At 47.5% G+C, this 19,554-nt stretch overlaps 1 protein-coding gene across 1 annotated transcript in view; it reads left to right on the top strand.

The window, feature by feature from the left end:
- GNAS (GNAS complex locus) overlaps positions 1-19,554 on the top strand; it is a 59,467-nt gene that overhangs the window by 1,282 nt on the left and 38,631 nt on the right. The window contains exon 2 of the mRNA XM_012558444.1: positions 51-592. Within this exon, the coding sequence (XP_012413898.1) occupies positions 51-592 (542 nt within the window). The remainder of the gene's footprint in view (positions 1-50; positions 593-19,554) is intronic.

Below are 19,554 nucleotides of genomic sequence, written 5' to 3'. Positions count from 1 at the left end.
GTTGCCACCGCTGCCCGGGCCACCCCTACCGCCTGGGCCCGTGCCCGCAGCCCGGTCGCAGCCGCTGCTGCCGCCGCAGCAGCCACCGGAGACCGCCCCCAGCTGCAGCTCCTCCGACCCCCCAGCCCGGAGATCCAGGCTGCCGATCTCCCGAGTCCGGTCCCTCCTCGCGCGGCTGCCCGGCGGGTCAAGGCGGAGCGCGGCCGCAGCCGCCACGACGAAGGCTCCGACAGCAGCGACGACGAGCACAGCAGCTACGAGTCCGACGAGGAGACCCCCGGCTGCTACTTCTGGGGTCAGTGCCGGCGCGGCCGCCGCCGCCGCAAGCACCACCGCAACTTGCTCCACAAGTTCCTCATGCAAGCCTTCGGAGGCTGCTTCGGATGCCGTTCTGAGAGCCCCCAGTCCGGAGCGGCCCACGGCTCCAAAGGCAAGAAGATGCCTCTGGCTGAGAAGCGGCGCCAGAAGCGCAAAGACGCGCTGGAGAAACGTGCTCAGAAGCGCGCGGAGAAGAAGCGCAGCAAGCTCATCGAAAAGCAGCTCAAGGATGAAAAGATGGGGTACATGTGTACGCACCGCCTGCTGCTTCTAGGTAATACGGCGACTCTGCCCACGAGCAGGGCCGCCGGCGGCCGGGAGGGTGGCAGGGCGGCCTGGTGGGGCGCAGGGCCCGCGGCTGAGGAGGGCCCGGGCAAAGGCAGGAGCGCCTGCCAGGAAGTTCTAGCCAGGGGCCCTAACTTTGCCCGGGGCACGGGAGGGGCCAGGGGTCTTGGGTGGCCCCAGTGTATGCCCTCCAGGGAGAAAGTGGCGCAGAGCGACATTGAGGGTCGTTTCCGGCTGGACAAGCCAGCGCCCGCACCGTAAGCTGCCCCGGAGCCCCGGGGGGTGGGGGCCGGGAGGACAGGCGGGGGCTTCAGGTGAGCCAGGACCCGCTGGGGAGGGGCCCGGGGCTCCCCCGGCGTCGTGGCCGGGGCGCGGTGGCTGGGGTCGTTGGGAAGGTGCGCCCCGCCTCGTCTGGCCCGGCTGCTTGGACTCGGACAGCTTGTGTCGTTGGTGTGTGGTGTTGTTCATATTCTGTGTACGCCTGTGCATGATACGCTCAAGTGTCCCCCAATCCCCCAACCCTGAGTATCCGCCGACTGTGTATCTGTACTGGGGAGCAGGCTTTCTGTGTTTGGCTCCTGGGCGCGGGCAAAAACTTTCCGTGTTGGCGCACGCCTGGTGGGACCTGTGCGCTGGCGCGGTGCAGCGCGGAAATGCAGCGGGCACGGTGGCCGGACGACTTGGTAAGATGCGGGGCCAGTGGCCCCGAGGCAGGGGGCCACTGCCTGCGGACTTACATAACCTGTTTTCTCTATGTCTCTCTTTCTTTCTTCCCTTTGCGCTAAGCGTTGTCCTCACTTATTCGTTCGCCAAACCCTCCCGCCTTTACGGTTGAAAAACCAGTCGCACAGGGATCTGGGGCGTCGGCGGCTGCACCGTACGTAGGTCCGGTATTCTGCACATACTCAGCTCACCTGGTGGGGATTGGAGGGTGGAGGGGGAAAAAAACACTGAAGCCGCTGCAGGCAAGTCTGGATCTAAAGCCACACTTGGCTGGTGCCAAGGGGGTGGGCGTGGCTGTGTTTAAAAAAATATAAAATGGTTTTTTTTTTCCCTAGGGAAGAACTGGAGGTAAGCCAATCATTTACACGTTTGCAGAGAATACAGGGGGAGGGGCTTGGTTTAAAAGGAGGGGCGTTAGGTGTTGGGAGTGCTATGCAGTCTACGTGCCTGAAATGCAGTTAAAATAAAGTGAAATTTGAAAAAAAAATGCTCTGAGTGTATCTTACGTGTGTGGACAAAATGTGGTAAAGCTGAATATGGCTTGTGAAATAATATCAATTGAGTTTTTTCAAGCAGCTTTAGCTGGGGGCCAAGAGGCTCAAAGGTAAGCTCCTTTGTTACTCGGTTTTGAATCAAAAAATATGAAAAGAAATTGTGATTAAAATGGAAATAATCATATTCTAAAGAGTGCCTTTGGTGCCCCCCATCTTCCCCTATCCCCTCTGCAAGACCCCCTTCTTCACCCCACAGTAAGACCCTCTCCCATATGTCTAAGTTCTTCCCTGACCCTTCGCATCCCCCCTCCTCCCTTCCCCAGCCTCTCCTCTCAGCTCTGGGGCATTAACGGTTTTTGCCACATTGAATCAGAGCAGCAATTAGCAATGGTCTGAATCTTTGGCTTAAATGAGAATTTCTAAAGTGAAGCCCCACAATCTTAATTTCTTTAATTCTTTGAGAACCTTTCAAGGGATTATGAGATCACAGTGTCTAAGGTGGCGGTATGTTTGTTTGTTAAATATTTGATAATGTGTGATGGTTTCTTATTAATGACAATATTGACATAACTGTGTGCCCTCGTGAGATGTGTCTCCCACAAACCATGTTTTTTAAAAATGTGATTATCATTTTATTTATGCCCTGCAAGGGAAATAATGACGTTATCATTTCCCAAAAAAACATACAGAAGGGAGATAGCTTTAAATTTCAGATGCCCCAACAGCGCTAAAACCACAGAGCCTTAGGTGACGACGCACAGTTCTCTCTGCAGACAACTGCTTTTGTCATAACAGCCCCATTTCAGTATTCCAGGCAGAGCTCGGGGAAGCAGATCTGTAATGGAGGCAGTGAGGGACGGAGGAGACAACTGGGGACAGACAGGAGACCTAAGTGGCTGTGTGCACTTAGTCCCTAATTGACAGTATCCCTTACGTGCAGGGGCCTCAGTTGCTTCATTTATGAAATAAAACTTTCCTAGCAGATCTCCACTAAGGTCTTGTTTAGCCCCGTGACTGAGGTATTCTGTTCTCTGGGGGAGGGGGGAAGAGGGAGGGGGACGAGCAGCCACCACTTGCTTCCGGACTGAAGCCATCTCCCCTGCAATATGAACACACAAATCCTGCAGCAAACTGCCCACCTCTGGGGCCAAGTCTTAAGGATATTAGAATTTCCCTTGCTTCCCCTTGTTTTACAGCCAGGGGAAGAATTAAGCTTAACCGAAGGAAATTTGCCGAGGTCACCCTGCCATTATTCTGGCTTGGCTCCTATGAGGTTGCTGTTTGGATGCAGCTTAGCTCGAGAAACAGGCTGGAAAGCATCGGGCCTGAGCTGGCATATACATAGCCAGGATCACCTTCATTTTCTGACCCGGCTTCGTTTTGCCTAAGAGACCAGAAAAGCACCCCATCTGGGTCTGAATTACTTATGACGCAGGGATGGAGGAGGAAGGAGGAGCTGTTACCCACACTGAGGACAAGAAACATTAACTGTCTGGTCTCAACATATCAAACAAGCCATCCATCCCTTCTTCCCCTGAAGATGCAGCTCAAATGGCTGGCCTGTGATATGGCTCCTAATTCGTGACATACAGACTCATCTGTTGCTTTTAAAATGTGTGTGCGTGTGTGTGTGTGTGTGTGTGTGTGTGTGTGTGTGTGTCCTCTCTGTTTTTATTGTCCAAACAGTATAATCACATTATAGGGAATTTTAAAAAGAGAAAAGTGTATATTAAAAGCTATAAATCAATAGCACAGTTAAAGTTCTAGAATATCTAAAGGGTTGAAGCCTCTTCCATACTCAGCATCATCTACTAATAGACTGTTTCTATATTTCTGTTACCCTTTGAAATAATTTTGGTGACTGAAACATGTTTTTGGAAACCTTATTTAGCATGTGAATCCCTCCTTGCTTCTTAAGAATCAAAGGAGGCTGTTAGATTAGAATTTCTTGGTATCTGCTGCAGTTAGTAAAATTGTGCAGGCAAATGCTAGGTATAATAATGGCCATTCTGCTATGACACTGTATTTATACAGTGAATCACAATTAATTATATGATAATTTATTTATGCGACCAAGTGCAACAGTGATACATATAACCTTCCGTCTTCCGGGAGTCCTTTTTTTTTTTTTGTCTTTAATACAGCCATATTTCTGTATTCAGAATGCAGTCCACAGAGCTGTTTGGTGCAGTGGGGAGGGAACAGCTCATCTGGCCATACAATTTTAGAGTTAAGGGGCTTTTGTTATTTTTCATTCTTTTTATCCCTGTAGTATTTCAGGCTTTTCAAAGGCCGAAATTCTGCCTTCCTTTTTAAAATCCAGTTTCCCGTAGATTTCTCTCTCAAAAAAAAATTTTTTTTCCATATAGGTGGGTTCATTTTTCTAATTTAGCCACACTGTATATACCGTTGGAAAACTGGTATTTAGCAAAGCAAGCTGAGGCTCATTCCCTTTTTCAGTAGCCCTTGTTGACTTGAAATGGGACAGTGTCACTTAGCATTATTAGTAATCAGTAACAATTTTGATAGAACATGTTTATTGTAGTTTACATTTTTAAAAGCTTTTCATCTAGTCACGCTTGCTCTTTGAAACAGCTATGGGCAATAAAAAACGTTATAGGACCGCATTTCATAGCCAAATAACCCAAAAGCTCAGATTAAATATCAGGGATTTTTGCTCAAAGGTGCCAAGGTAAGTGACAGAGTCTTAGGTTTTCTGATTCAGATAAGATAATGCTTGCAAAAAGAAGTGGTAGTAGTGATACGGTGTTATTTCAATGAATTATTGCATGCTTACTGTAAATGTACTATGTGCTCTTAGAATCCCTTGTTGAAATGACAGGTGCCTGAGGTCTGCTGCTTTCTGAATTTCAGCCAAACCCTGACAGATCCCGGGTTATAAATGTCCATTGAGTGTACATGAAACATGAGCCCCCCATTTCTGGGATACCTGTCATTGCTATAGTGATATTCAGTTTCCACATTCACATTTGCTTACGCTTGTCTGCCAACACTGCAGCGTTGGTTTGTTTACTGGGCTTTGATTTTTTTTTTTTTTTAATGCAGATTTTCTTTAAAGCCTTTTTTTAATCCTCCAGTAGTTTTCTTCAGCAGGGCCTATAGCTTCTCTCTTTACTCAGGTTTCCACTAAAGATAATAATAATAATACAGATTTTTTTTTTTTTTGCCTAGTCCCTCTATATTTTTAGTGTTAGAACGTAACAGACTGTTTAGAATCCTGGCCTGGGTCTAATGATCCTATTACAATAACTCTTGCCCAATATTTTGCATAGTGATTATATTTTGAAAGTATTCCGTATTTACAGTACAGGGCAAATTCTCATTTAGTAAGAGTCAGTGAATGATCTTAGGCCAAAATCAAACCTGTTGCCGTAGATGATTTCAACTCATAGCAACCCTATAGGACAGAGTAGAACTGCCCCATAGGGTTTCCAAAGAGTGGCTGGTGGATTTGAACTGCTGACCTTTTGGTTAGCAGCCAAGCTCTTAACCACTAAGCCACCCTAAATCACCTTTGACTTTTACATGGGAAGGTTGGCATTAAGCAAAAAAAGAAGTCTCTTTTTAGAGAAGGCCACCTGAGTGATGAGATTTGAGATGCCCCGATGCCAGCTATGTTTGTCCTTCTCTGCTTTTAGGGTAGAATTTTCCACCAAAGAAAACTTACCTCCCACCCCCAGCAAAAGCGGGACTCTGCAATGCCACTAAATAAAGCACCTTTCAGGAGACATGTAAATAGTGAGTGAAGATTGGTCCCTAACACTTCTTGGTTTTTCCCACACCCAGCTTCGCCCCTTCCAAGGTCCCTAATGAGCTGTGAAATTAGCCTTCCGTTTGCCCATTTTAGAATCAGATTTCTCAGGACCAGTCACAATTTTCAGAACAGAAAGGGCAAGGCCAATTGATGAAACAAAGTTCCCATCATCAAATGAAAACAGAGGGACTGAGAAAGTTAGGGGATCTAATTAACCATCTCTGGCCCTTGTGGCCCTACCAGTAATAGGGACCCAGAAGCTGTGGTCCTGCAAACATCCATCTTAACAGATTTCATTAAATTGGCCTGAAGGAGGCCTTTCTTCTCATCCAATTCCTCTTGTAGCATATGGCCACCCTAGACTTCGGATCACGCTCTCTTCAGGGAGTCAGAAAACTGGGCTGGGTCTCTCCTTAGGAGTCTGGTTAGAGAAGCAGCAAGTCTTAAGTGGCCTTTATGAAATTTAGGATGACTAGTGGAAAGCCCTGGTGGCACAGTGGTTAAGAGGTTGGGTGCTAACCAGAAGATTGGCAGTTCGAATCCACCAGCTGCTCCTTGGAAACCCTATGGGGCAGTTCTACTCTGTCCTACAGGGTCATTATGAGTGGGAATCAACTCAATGGCAATGAGTTAGTGGGAAGCCACAGATCCATACTGGCAGAGAGGGTGGGGCCAAGAAGCCTCTGAACAAGGAGGAGAGGGGTGTTTCTAGAAGAATCTGAGAGCGAGACTTGCTTTTTCTTAATTCTTCTAAAATGAAGGTCAGATACTAGAAGTGAGGTTAAATTCTAGAAATTACAGTGTATTCTCAACCCTATGCCTGTCACATGCAAGCAGGGGCAAGTCCAGCTTTTGAGGGAAAACTCCATATTTGTCACAGGTAAAACAAGAAAAAAATGTTAACTATTATTATTCAAAATTTACTTCTGGAGTTTTCTCTCCCTGCTCTGAGAGAGGTGTATGATTTTGGTTTTTGCTTCTAGATTTCCCGTGAAACTGTTAACTTCTAACAGTCTGAGTCACCCTGTTCTGGCTGTGTCTCAGAGTACACTCTTTGAACACACTGTGTACAGAAAGATGAACCCTAGCAGTAGACAAAAGACACCTTGCCAAATTTGTGATTGTGCTAAGTCATTCTCAGGTGAGAGACGTCGCCGCTGAGAGAGAGGGGATGAGGGGGTAACTTTGTTTACTTGTCCTGAAATGTGTCACCTATCACCCCTACCTGTCCCCCCCCATTAGCCCCTGTAAGTCAGTTCCATACTGTGGTTGCTCCCAGGACCTGAGCACCAATTCTTCTGTGGTTATTACACGTGTAAAAAAAGAAAAAAGAAAATTGTCTCTAGTTTCCTTTCCAGCAGCCAGAAGGTGAAGCCACGATGATCGTGGGAACCGAAGATGAGGACCTCTTCGAGAACCAGGTAGGGAATGACATGGAAAAGCAACGTTTGACTTTTAAGACTTGCCCACGCTACATACTCTGTGGAGACCCACAAATGGCACGCGCACAGAGCACACGCCTTCCAAAGCGGAAGCAGTACCGCGCTGCACACACGTTACAGATGGGAGAAGGAACGATCGGTGACAGAGCAGTGACAGTTCAGGGAGTGTGCCTCTGTTGTACTGACTTGGAGGTAAAATCCCAAATCACACTGCAGAGTAATCTGGGAAGCCTCAAGAGAATTCCTGCGTATTTTGACTCACGGAGCTCTGCCCACAGAACTTGAACATTGGATCTCACTAAATGTTTTTTAATGATTCAATTTGGGAAGAGGAGAGAGGTAAAAAGGTACTGTAAATTGTTACCCGATCCCAAATTTATTATGAGTCACTCAACGTTTCAGACGTTGTCACACACATTTTGTGTGTGGGACAGAGCAAGTACTTTAAACTTCCTTTAATGAGTTGATAATAGGAAGGAAAAGCTCACGGCCCCATTTCAAGGAGCGACAAGGTTGAGCTTTTGCGAGCTCAGTGTCTCACTGAGTACGTGTCGGTTCTTGGTTCCTCCCTTTGGGCAGGGAACACCTTACTCGTCGGATTTCTCTGGCTCTTGCCTCTCGCCTTCAATCAAAGCACCATACCACCTCTCTCCTCTCTCCTATTTGAACCATTTTACCTTTCATCAAACTGATGGCTAATGTGAACATTTTACAGGGAACCTGCACGGAGGTAAGTTCGAAGCTGTAAGATTTTTGAAAAGAAAAGAACAATGCTTATGGTGATACAGAAAATCTAAATCCAGTCATTGTGATATAGGGCAGGGTTCCAGAAGGCCACTTGGCCAGGACTCAGATGAAGCAAAGGGGAGCCCTGCCTCCTACGTAGCGTCCATCCAAACTCACCAGACCTGGGGCCCACATGCCTGGGCCTCAGTTTCCTTAGCCATAACATTAGCTGCTTGGTCCCAATGAAAAAACAAAAACAAGTTGCTAAGCACAGACAGATGTTATTTAGGAAGGATCTAGGTACTTCAATGGCTGGGACCGCTTGAACAAATTGTTTTAAATAGACACTGTTTCCTTACCTATGGTTATATCTGATGACTCCCAAGTCTTCTAAGGATTTCAGCAGAAGCCCTATGGGGTCCTCTTGGATGAAAAGTCCAGCCTTACTTGTAATGCCCCCTTGATTTTTTTAAATTTATTTGTTTAAGGCCTGGATAGGCTTCTGAAATCCTCGAGTGAGCATCTTAATTCCTTATAGCCACTATTAATACTTAATTCCTTATAGCTCTACTATGCTTAATTAGCTTTTCAATAAAATCATACACGTCATCCAGGGGTCCTTCCACCCACCCCCCCGTTTTCTAATGGCTAGCCTAGGAAGGCCAGAGAGGGTGAGGGTGGTTGATATTCCAGGTGGCCACTAGGTGGTGAGACAGTATAAGGCAGGAGAAAGGTGTTGCTTCTATGTGAAGTGAGAGGGGCTGGGAGAGGCAGTGAAGGTGGGGAAGGGCCCCCTTCACTCTCACCACAACCCCCCTCCCCAGCACGCAGCCCCGATTTAAATAGGCCCCAAAGCTTTAGTCGAATTCAGCTTTTTGTTTTTAAGCTGTTACTTCTCCCTGTTGACTGTGTGCTGGGGATTAAGGCACCCTCTGGGGCCCCTGGTGGCAAAGTGGTTAAGGCCTATGGCTGCTAACCAAAAGGTCAGCAGTTCAAATACACTAGCCACTCCTTGGAAACCCTATGGGGCAGTTCTACTCTGTCCTATAGTGTCATTGTAGTTGGAATCGACTCGACGGCAATGGGTTTAATTTGGGGTTTTTGGGGGGTTCTATTGACATTTTGTCATGGGGGGCACTGGGCATTGTAGGATGTTCTGCAGCATCCTTGACCTCTACCAACCGGATGCTGGTAGCACTTCCCCCAAGTTATGACAACCACAAATGTCTCCAGACATTGCCAGGTGTCCCTGGGGGCAAAATTGCCCCCAGCTAGGAACTTCTGCTCAATAGCAATGTTATTGGTAGTTCTGGCATTATCAGTATCCGTCCTGGGGACGTTAGGTATTATCCATCATAAGCAGACCACCTTAAAAGTCATCTTCAGAGAAAAGGCAATCAGTTTTAATCACTAATAACCAGTCAGAAAAGTTTATACCAATTTTGGTGACTGCGTTCTTGGGTAGAGGTCATTGACAGACTCTCAGAAAAGGTAGCAGCCCAGATGACCCACCTAGACTAGAAAAGGGAATTATTCCAGTGAAGTAAAATAATGAGACTCTGATTAACCAAGTCAGTCCCATAGCTAATCAATGAGCTGAGCTAAATCAGGGCTTAAAGATTTTAACCCTTACATGCTCACATCTACCACTTAGGGGCCCTTGGTCTGTAGCAGGCTGGGAGTTCTCCCCGTCTGGTGCGCTCTGAATCAATTCACTCTGCAGTGTAGAAACACTGCGAGATAGTAAGGACCATTCTCAGATGGCTGCGGGCCGTATATCGGCTCTGCGCCAATGTGGGTGCCATTTTATGTGTGTCCCACAGAACACTAAGGGATCCTTTAACTGGTAGTGTGTGTACACCACAGACAAGTGTGGTACGCAGGCCTTGTTTGCTGGGTCACCTTAGTCCCAGCCCTCTGCGTGGAGGTGACCCGTGACCTTTAGGAGCCGATATTTCAAGGCAAGAAGTTACACTGGGGGGAGAAGGGTGGAAGGAAGACCTCTGAATGACTGTTCTGAAAAGGTAAAATCAACCATCTTTAGAAATACAACATATTTTTACCAAAAGAAATAACTACTAAGGACATTTCCTGGTCCAGAGTTGCACTTGGTCTCAGATACAATTGTTGACATCCCTTCCCTAATCCTAAGGAGCTTCTGTAGCCAATATCTCTTGGAATAATAATAAGACTAATTTATGGCTTTAATTTTGAACAGTGTTCCGACCCCTGAACTTACATCTAACCAGCTTTTCTCCCAAGTAGCCGTTATGGAAGGAAGGGGACTTTATTGCTTTATTATCTATATTTTTGCCCCCGTCTTTTAATAGAGCTTTTGGATATTACAGATTTATTTGGGATTTAATTTTTAAAAACAAGTCTTTTTCCCCCCTCCACCCCTTAGAGATTTTGGAATTTGTGGGCTTTAGTAAGTGGAGCCCTGGACCCCTGGTGGCGCAGTGGTTAAGAGCTCAGCTACTAACCAAAAGGTTGGCAGTTTGAATCTACCAGGTACTCCTTGGAAACCCTATGGGGCAGTTCTACTCTGTCCTGTAGGGTCGCTACCGAGTTGGAATCTACTGGAGGGCAATGGGTTTGGTTTTTTTCGGTTTAAGTCCATTGATAAGGCCAGGAAAATAAATAAGACAACTGCTCCCCACCCAAGGCTGTGTATGTATTTAAAAGCTAAAGTATTAGGATTACTTTAGGGTGAGAGGTGGGAAATAGATAGGCAGTTTTCCAAAGTACATATCTGACATGTAAAATTAAAAATATCATTTGAAATATCAACTTCTCTGAAGACTAGCTTTACATGTCCCAAGTTAGTTAAGTGCAGGGCCCCCTAACTGTCACCCCTCCTTATTGCAGAATCCTCGAAATGACACAAGGCATGTTTTTTGAACGTTGATTTTGACATTTTGCCTGGGACCAAGTGCAGCATCTTTCCAAGGAAACGCTTAGAAGACCCAGAGCAGAACCCAAGAAACAAATGCCAGGCATCAGGGAAAAAGTTTTAAAAGTTGGGCTGCCTCTGGCTCTTTATAATTGAACATTTATGTGGCTTCGTTTCTTTTTAGTGCTAAAAGGGAAACATAATAGCTATTTTTTGCTTTACACAACGAATGGCTAGGGTGGGTTTTAAGATGGACGCTCAGGACAGGGTTCCCCTTTCCAAGGGAGAGTCTTTGGAAAGTTGCCCGATGGGAATCCAGTCATTCTGGAGCTCTTTGGAAATGGCTTCTCCTGGGGCAGTTTGAGTGTGTGAGTTTACGGGGATTACTGCTTGCTGTCTTCCCACCTAGCCTGGATGGGGGAGGGGTCGAGTGGGGAAAGTGGTGGGCAGAGGAGTTCCAGATTTTTGGAGGGCCCTAGGATAGAGTTTAGAGAGCGCTGGCTTAGAAGTTAGGGGGGTTCTCATGCCCCTGACTCTGGGTAATTCTAGCGCTCTAGTCAAGGATTCCATGAATTTGCTAAGTAACCCAGAAAAGACAAAAGTTTGATTGTTAACAGTATGGTCAATGCTCCATTTTGAGATTCTGCCGAGTAATCCTGAGGTTCTGCCATGGTCGGGGGAAGGGACTTAAATTTGATGGGTTATCTGAGAGAAAGCCAGGGGGTCTCTGTGGAACGAGATGTAGGGAGAGGTAATAACCCTGGGTGGAGGGGGGAGGGGGGCCCAGCTTGAGAAGCCAAAGGGGCCCTTGAGTTAGAGACTTGTACTCAGTTGGTGGGACAAACTCAAAACCCTTGCTGACATCTTAGCCTCAGACTTAAGTGACAGGTGGTCGGGCCATTTCCTTTTCTTTTTCTTGTCCTAATACCTTCATTTCCCAGACTCAGGGCCTGACCTCAGGTGTTGAGGGAGATGCAAAGCAGGGTGTTTGTCTCTGATTCTGCCAGGAAGGAGGTTGGTGGTCAGGCAGGAAGGGCAGGATGAAGACCACCAGGGCTGCTGAGATGGAGAAAGGGGCCCCCTCTCTTCTTTTCTCCTCAGACATTTACACAGCTCAGAAATGGAGGAGCGGAAATCCACCTCCAAAGGAATTCTCAATTCTTCCTTGCTATCCTTCCCCCCCGCCCATCTCTTCTGAGATTTTTTTTTAAGAACTAAGGATTCTTATCTTGGGGGGCTTTCTGAGTAGGAACTTTTTTTTTTTTTTTTTAGGGAAAGAAATGAGAACACCAGCTCTGCTGGGCTGGGAAGTAGAGACAAATAAATAAAGCAGGCTGCTGAGGCTGGCTGGCAGATGGCGCTCGGCTTTTAGTGTTGGGAGCCTGGCTGTTTAGAACAAGTACGGGTGCTGGCGTCTGAGGCAGAAATGCGCGTACCCCTCCCCTAATCCTCCATCCCAGGGACACAGCTGCCCACCCTCAAGGCCAGGGGTATTTTTAAAGGTTTTCAGTTGAGCAATGGACATCTGAGGACAGATCTTGTCACTTGTAACTAGTGGCCCTCTAGACCTTAGCCAGGGCAAGAACGCACACTATCACAGCGACCTCCAAGCTCACAGCCCGGCACTGCCGGGAACTGGTTCTGAGACCTTGGCCAGATCACTTATCTCCTGAGGCCCCACCTCCCTCCTCTGAAAAATGAGAGAGTTGCTCTATTTACCTTAAAACATCTCTTAACTGTCTTGTGTGAAAAAAACATCTCTTAACTGTCTTGTGTGAAAAGTTAAATAGAACAGGTGGGCCACCACCCCCTCCCCTCCCTTTTAAGGTATCTGTTCCAAGATGGCAGATTACACAGGAAATCCAATTTTAGGAGCATCTTTTGCCCTTTGGTAAATAAGTAATGATTTCTGGGTACTCGGAACTAGAAGAATCTTTACAGGAAACAGAGCTGGATGGTGCCATCTGCCCCCCCCCCCCCATCAAGGGCTAGGAAAGAGATCCAGAGCAGCAAATGTCCACTTTCCACCAGGGAAATCCAAGGAGGCTTCCTGGAGGAGTTGGCATGGGAAACAGTACGTGAGGATGCAGGGAGACAAGGGGTACAATTTGGGGTGGATGCTCAGTGCCTTTTTACTAGGAGGAGGTGCAGGCTGGCGATGAACCCTTGTTGTTTTTTCATGCGTGAGAACCACCATTAGGTTTTTCTGGGATTTCAGAGCTAGTTTTCATTCTTTTCCGCTCCTGAATACCTTTCTGCTCCTCGGTGCTTCAAACCCATAATGTACTGGGGCGGGCGGTGGGGGGGCAGTCTTATCAGTGATGAATCTTCAAGTCCACCCCTCTCTAAGGATGGGCCACCCACCCGCAGTCTTGAGGCAAACAGGGGACTTCTTTAGGCCTGGTTTCCAGTTGCGGGGAAGATGGGTCTGGTCGTATCTGGGGCTGTTTTCCATGCTTCCAAGAAGCACAGGCTTCCTCTCTGTTTCTTTCCATTCCTCTGCCCTTCTCTCTAGCCAAACCAAAAAAACCAAACCTGTTGCCAAGTCGATTCCGACTCACAGCAACCCTATAGGACAGAGTAGAACTGCCCCACGGGGTTTCTGAGGTGCCAGGTCTTTCTCCTGTGGAGTGGCTTGTGGGTTCCAACTACCAACCTTTCGATTAGCAGCTGAGCGCTTAACCATTGTGCCACCAGCTGTAAAACCATGAGGTCATGTGTTGGAGATAGGCTACGTGAGCTTCTGGTGTGAGGATGCCAGCCAAGTCCTGTGGGGTAACTTCTCGCATGGAACTTACCCTCAATGCCCCATTCTTACATACTTTCTCTCCCCCACTCTCTAACAGCTCAAAAGTCAGAGGACCGACTACCAGCTCTTCACTTACCGTGAAAGGTTCCCACACCCTACTATTAAAAACAAATTTTTTTTCAAGTTAATAACTTTCCTGCAACATTCCTCTCTTAGCCAGTATTCTTCTGAGGACTCGGAAGCTCTTCCTCCCCACAGCCCCCTCCTTTATCGCCCTGACCATTTTCAGAGGCCTGATTACCACAGCTCCCTGAGCAGGTGTTAGGGTGAACCTTGAAGGGTAGGGGATAGCAGGGCAGGTGGGCTACCCAAGCTTCTAGCTCCTTTTCTGGGCTAGTCCAGCCCACCAGAGGTCAGCAGAGAGCGCAGAATAGCTAAACCCGCTCGGAGGAAGTGGGATTGCTTAGAATTCTCTAGATGAAATGTAGGAAGACCAAAGAGGAAAAAGCCCCAGTTTCGGGAGGGTCTTAGGTTGGGGTTTGATCCTGTCCTGGGGTCCCGGGGGCTCCGTTTTAGTGCCAATCCTGCCATTTTGTGCTCTTTTTTTGGGGGGGGGCACTTTGGTCTGTTTATTTGGTGGGTTTCTTTGCCAGCTCCCCCCGCCACGCACACAAATCCTTCATTTTTAGGGGACCACGCCCTCTTAGAACTCAGCGTCTCCCTCTTGGGGCCAAACTGCCTGCTTTCGCTTCCCATGGGACTTGGGATCCACGCTTATGCCCCACGCTCGCCCCGGCTCCTCTCCCCTGTTCTCATAGGAGCCCTATTTAATGTTAAAATGACATTATGGTGGTGGTAAAGGAAACCCCCTTATTTTATTTCTCCTTATCTCCTGTTCTTGACCCAGATGTATGGATGTTTTTAAAGAGGCTGTTAACCATGGTATACGAACAATTTCGTTCTCGGCTCCGTCTTCGCCAAACACACGCTATGCTAGTTTCTTTGGAGGTTTGTCCACATTCCGCTCTCCGTCTTTTCTGAGTTCTTTTACTTGCTCGGTCCCTTCCTGGGTGCGAAAAAAATCCAAATCCTTTCCCTTGGTCATTCCTTCTCTCAACTGTTGAAATCTCAAGGTCCTTGTGAACTATTCAGAAGTTAAAACCAACTGTCCTTTATTGTTGAGACAGAGAGACAGAAGAGAAAGTGCAAAAAAGGAAGGAAAGAGATAAACAAATACAGAAATTAATTCAATAAAAATCTTTAAAAGGAGAGAGAACAAGTGAGCAAGAGAAATAAAGGCATGTCGAAAATTGACTCGACGGCAACGGGTTTTTTTGGTTTTTGCTAAGTTTAGCGCTAGGCACCAGGTGGGCCCCTGCCCTTGATGAGCTTCCAGTCCAGAACGGGAGGGAGGATCGGGTTGCAGTAATTACAGTTTCACCCGGCAGAGAGACTGGCCAGCTGCCGAGGTTGGGAGAGGCCAGCACCAAGGAGGGTGCCAGAAGGTGCCCCTCGGGGCCAGGCTGGGCTAGGAGAGGAGGCGTGGGGGAGGCAGGTTCTGGGTTGAGATGGGGACAACATCCCTTTTCCATCTCACCGCCCCATGGGGTCTCATCTTGGTTCTAGACCAAGGAGGCAAGGGATCAGGAGACTGGGAGTTTGTTCCAGGGATGGAGGCCATGGCCGCCAGTCCCTGCCTCCCCGCACTGTGGTTCTCTGCCCTCTGCCCTCCCTCTTCCCGGCCTGAATGGGCCCTTTTTGCTTTCCCAAATGTTCTCTCCTAATCCTGAAATGATTGTGGAATGTTTTTGTGTGTTGAAGATAGCAATAAGCCCCCTTCTAGAACATTCTGATTTTGCAACGGTTTTCACATGCCTTCCTTATCACATTTAGTGGTTTGGTTTGGTTTTAGGAAATCTGGCACAAACTGGACCCTTTTGTCCTTAAAAAAAAAAAAAAAAATCTAATCTTCATGAGTACTTTGGTTCACGAATTACCAAACACCAAACAAACCCTAAAGTTAAAAGCAAACACCCTGCACGTTAAGTATGCATCTTGGATGCATAGGAAATCTTTAGAATTTTCTGGGTTGAAGCCCTGGAGATTTAGGCTCCAGCTGGACACAGTATGGACATTGTTGGGTTTTTTTTTTTTCCCCTCTCTCTCTTCCTTCTCCCACCCTTTTGAAACTCAAGTTTTACCCTCCTGGGGTGCGTTGATTAGAGAGGGAAGACTATTCTATTCAGCAAGGAAGGCTGTTGTTGTCATTGGGTGCCATCAAGTCCTTTTCAACTCATAGTGACCCTTTAGGACAGAGTGGAACTGCCCCATAGGGTTTCTAGGCTGTAGTCTGTACGGGAGCAGATCGCCAGGTCTTTCTTCCCGAAGAGCTGCTAGGTGGGTTTGAACTACCAACTCTGAGGTTAGCAGCCTAGTGCTTAATCGTTGCCCCATTTGCTAGGGCTCCTTAAGGATGGGTGAGGGGAAGGGATGAGGGGGGCGTGCCAGAGGAGACTAGAGATGAGATTGCTCCGTGCTGGGTGTGCCTCGGGGCAAATATCATCCTCCAGATGCAAATCTCTCATGCAGTGAAAATGAACCATGCAAGCAGAGACTTTCAGCTTCCTGGCATTAGTGGGGAAAATATTCCGCCAGCTGCCCCTCTGTATCCTGTGCCTTATTCATTAGCTCAAGCGAAAAACATCAAATAAAACATGTTTGTCCTATGTTGTTGTGGTAGGCACTGTTCTCCTGCGTGTTTACCTTTTTTGAAAAAGCACACCACAGAGATAAAGTGTCTTCCTAGGCTGCCCCCGCTCAGAGTCCTTCTCCAGCCTTCTCCTCTGACCACTAGGGAAAGTTCCTCTCTTCCATCCTGCCAAGAGTTAGAAATGTGTTGCTAATTGATTTGAGCTAAATTTGTATTGCTTTAAGACTTCGCAAAATCACTGATTAGGGACCAGTGGGGGGAGAGACCATCGTAGTTCTGATAGTCAAGAAAAGGAGCTTGCCACACATGTGCTTATCAAATGGGCCTTCTGTGACAGTTAGGGATTGTTGGGGGACAGGATCCTGGTTGACGCTCCTCAGGAAAAAATAGAGAAAGGTTCTTGGGGAAATCGCCCTCGTGTAAGAAGGGAACATGTTTAATGGAATTTAGTATGAAGTGGCATGCCTAATTGGGGAAAATAGTAAGTCCATCGCTGTTCCAAGAGGAAAACAGCTGTCCCAAAGTAATTTTTTTCAAATTTTTGACCATTGGCAGATCTGAGGCTTACATCATATGTAGGTTGTGTCCAACTTGGCAAAGAACATGGAATACTGACTAGTCTTTGGTGAACATACATCCGTTTTCCTTCACTGTTAAATTATTTCCTAATTTTTTGGTTAAGTTGAGCTGCGAAATAGTCTTGTTTTCCCATTGCTTTTCTAGTAGCGTCCGTTAGCTTGCAGTAGCCGCTCATGTGTCTGCCACACCTCTCAGAAGGATGAATCCTTGCTGGGTCGGTGAGTGTGCCCTGTTTGGGCATTTTTGTTTATTCATTCATTCAGTACACACGTACTACACACCTAATATGTGCCCTTCCCCGTGGGGAAGACGAAGGTCTAAGATGTTGTGACCCCCCTTAGTGACCTTACAGTCTTGTCAGAGAGTTAAAATCAACCCAAGAAGAGGTGACAATGGGCCGTCTCCACCGAGCCCTCAAATCGGGAATAGAGACAGCAGCTAAGAGGAGATGGACTGTCAAAAAACTTTTGCAACCTTCTGAGAGTTTTCCAACTCAGTTGAGAGAGGAGCAAACCAAATCGGTGCTTACGTAAACTTCTTGCCAGCACTGATAATTAAACTGTAGAAAACCCAGAATGATCTGCTTGGGCCCAAACAAACAGCAGTGTCTAGACATGGGGCAGGCAAAACCATTGGCTCTCTGTGCCAGCCTTGGCTGAGCATGTACATCGGTGATTGAGCCTTCTCTGGGCCCTGTGGGTGGACCTCGCTCATGATAAGTTGTCAGCTGCAGTGTTGAAGAAGGCCTTTGCCTAGGAGGTGTTATCAGGAGGGTTCCTGGCCATGCTAACGGGTAGGGCTTGCTTCCAGAAGAGACTCCAAAGGTCTGGCCTAGGATAGTGCAGAGAACTACCTTCAGCCACCTCCCTTATCCCATTTCTGCTCTTTCAGTATCTACCCCATGCCTCCTAGGATCTTAGAGAACTGAAAATTCTCTTATGGGCAAGTCCAAATTCTCCCACTTAACCTTAGAATCTTCTGTCTGTGTGAACTAGTGTTTGAGTGCAGGATGGGAGAGTGTTTGTGGTGGTTTGCAGCCAGGGGTCCTGAGTGCTTTCATATTAGCTTTAGCTTTCCATCTGAGATCCTGGACTGCTTCCTTCTTAGATCCCAGCTGCCCTGCAGCTTAGCTCCTAGCTGCCCTTCTTCTTAACTTCTAGGCTATCTTCCATCTTAGCTCCTAGCTCCCTTCAATCTTAGTCCTTAGCCGCCTCCCATTTTAGATGCTAGACTATCTTCCATCTTAGATCCTAGCTCCCCTCCTTCTTAGCTCCTTGGCTGCCTTCCATCTTAGAACCTAGGCTGTCCTCCATCTTAGAGCCTAGGCTGCCCTCCATCTTAGATGCTGGGCCGTCCTCCATCTTAGAACCTAGGCAGCCCTCCATCTTAGAACCTAGGCTGTCCTCCATCTTGGAACCTGGGCTGCCCTCCATCTTAGATGCTGGGCTGTCCTCCATCTTAGAACATAGGCTGCCCTTCATCTTAGATGCTGGGCTGTCCTTCATCTTAGAACATAGGCTGCCCTCCATCTTAGATGCTGGGCCGCCCTCCATCTTAGAGCCAGGGCCGCCCTCCATCTTAGAGCCCGGGCTGCCCTCCATCTTAGAGCCCGGGCCGCCCTCCATCTTAGATCCCAGCTGCCCTCCGTCTTAGAGAGCCCGGGCGCCCTCCATCTTAGATCCCAGCTGCCCTCCATCTTAGAGAGCCCGGGCCGCCCTCCATCTTAGATGCCGGGTTGCCCTCCGTCTTAGAGCCTGAGCTTTGGGCCTCTTTTTTCTATTACCTAACATAGTCAGAGATAGTCTATGTTCAAGTAGTATGATTAATTCCCAGTCATTATGGAAAGAAAATATCTTTTAATTTCCAGAATTTTATTTCCAACTTTCCTTTGACAAATACTTTTAATTTATCTGTTCATTTTCCTCGGAATAGAGTCTTACCCATAGGTCTCCTGTAGTGCTCAGCACATGATACATGACCTTTATATACTTTTTGAAAGTCTGTGTGTATACAGATAGATACTTTTCCTATTAGCTATCAGACAAGGGAAGTTCTTTTGTGTAAGTGACTGAACCAAAACTGACCCCAGATGGCAGGGCCTGGTTTTGTTCCATAATGAATAAGCTTCAGATTTACAGAATTATTAAGGTCTGGTGTCACCTTGTTTATGGCATTTTAATATTGTGCGCCTGAGAGGCACACAGAGGAATCAGTGTGAGTGAAACCCAATTTTCAAAACATAAACTGAAGCCTAGAAGTTGCCCTTTCTCTGTCTCCCTAGGAAAAGCATGTTCTGCCCCAGGTCCTTTGCAAAAGTCATGTAGGACGAGTCACTGCCCCTGTGAATGAGGTAGTTGTGAGTGGCCAGGTTTTGCCTCATGATAGCGATGGCCTGCCTGCTAATGATTGTCCCACAGCCGACCTTCTACCCCTCTCCTGAATCCAGACCATTCTGTTGGGATTCCTTGAGAGCTTTACCCGTTGTACAACAAATGATCTAATAGAAATGAGGAAATCAAGGCTCAGGGGATTTCAGGAAGCAGATGACCCACAGCTGGGACTCTGACCCTGGCTTCTGACCCGGCCCTCTGAAGTTTGCGTTCCGGGTGTTCAGGGATGAGCGATGGGCAACTGGTGCAGCAGAGAGAGTTGGCCCCAGGCCGCCTCACCTCCCTGCAGGTGGCTGTGTTCAGTTCAGTTAATCCCATTAGCTGGCAAAGACTTATGGGGCTGCTCTTAGGGACATTTGCATTTTAATAAAGGGCTCGATGAGGCCAGAACCCTGAAAGGAGCCACATTTTTAATAGTGGAGTACTTACGAGTAGAATTTAAACAGCGGGCATTGGCGGGGGGGGGGGGG

The sequence above is a fragment of the Trichechus manatus genome, unplaced genomic scaffold, assembly GCF_000243295.1.
Source record: "Trichechus manatus latirostris isolate Lorelei unplaced genomic scaffold, TriManLat1.0 scaffold00008, whole genome shotgun sequence".
NCBI lineage: Eukaryota > Metazoa > Chordata > Mammalia > Sirenia > Trichechidae > Trichechus > Trichechus manatus.
The sequence above is the reverse complement of the archived record's forward strand: the minus strand, read 5'-3'. Positions and strand labels throughout refer to the sequence as shown.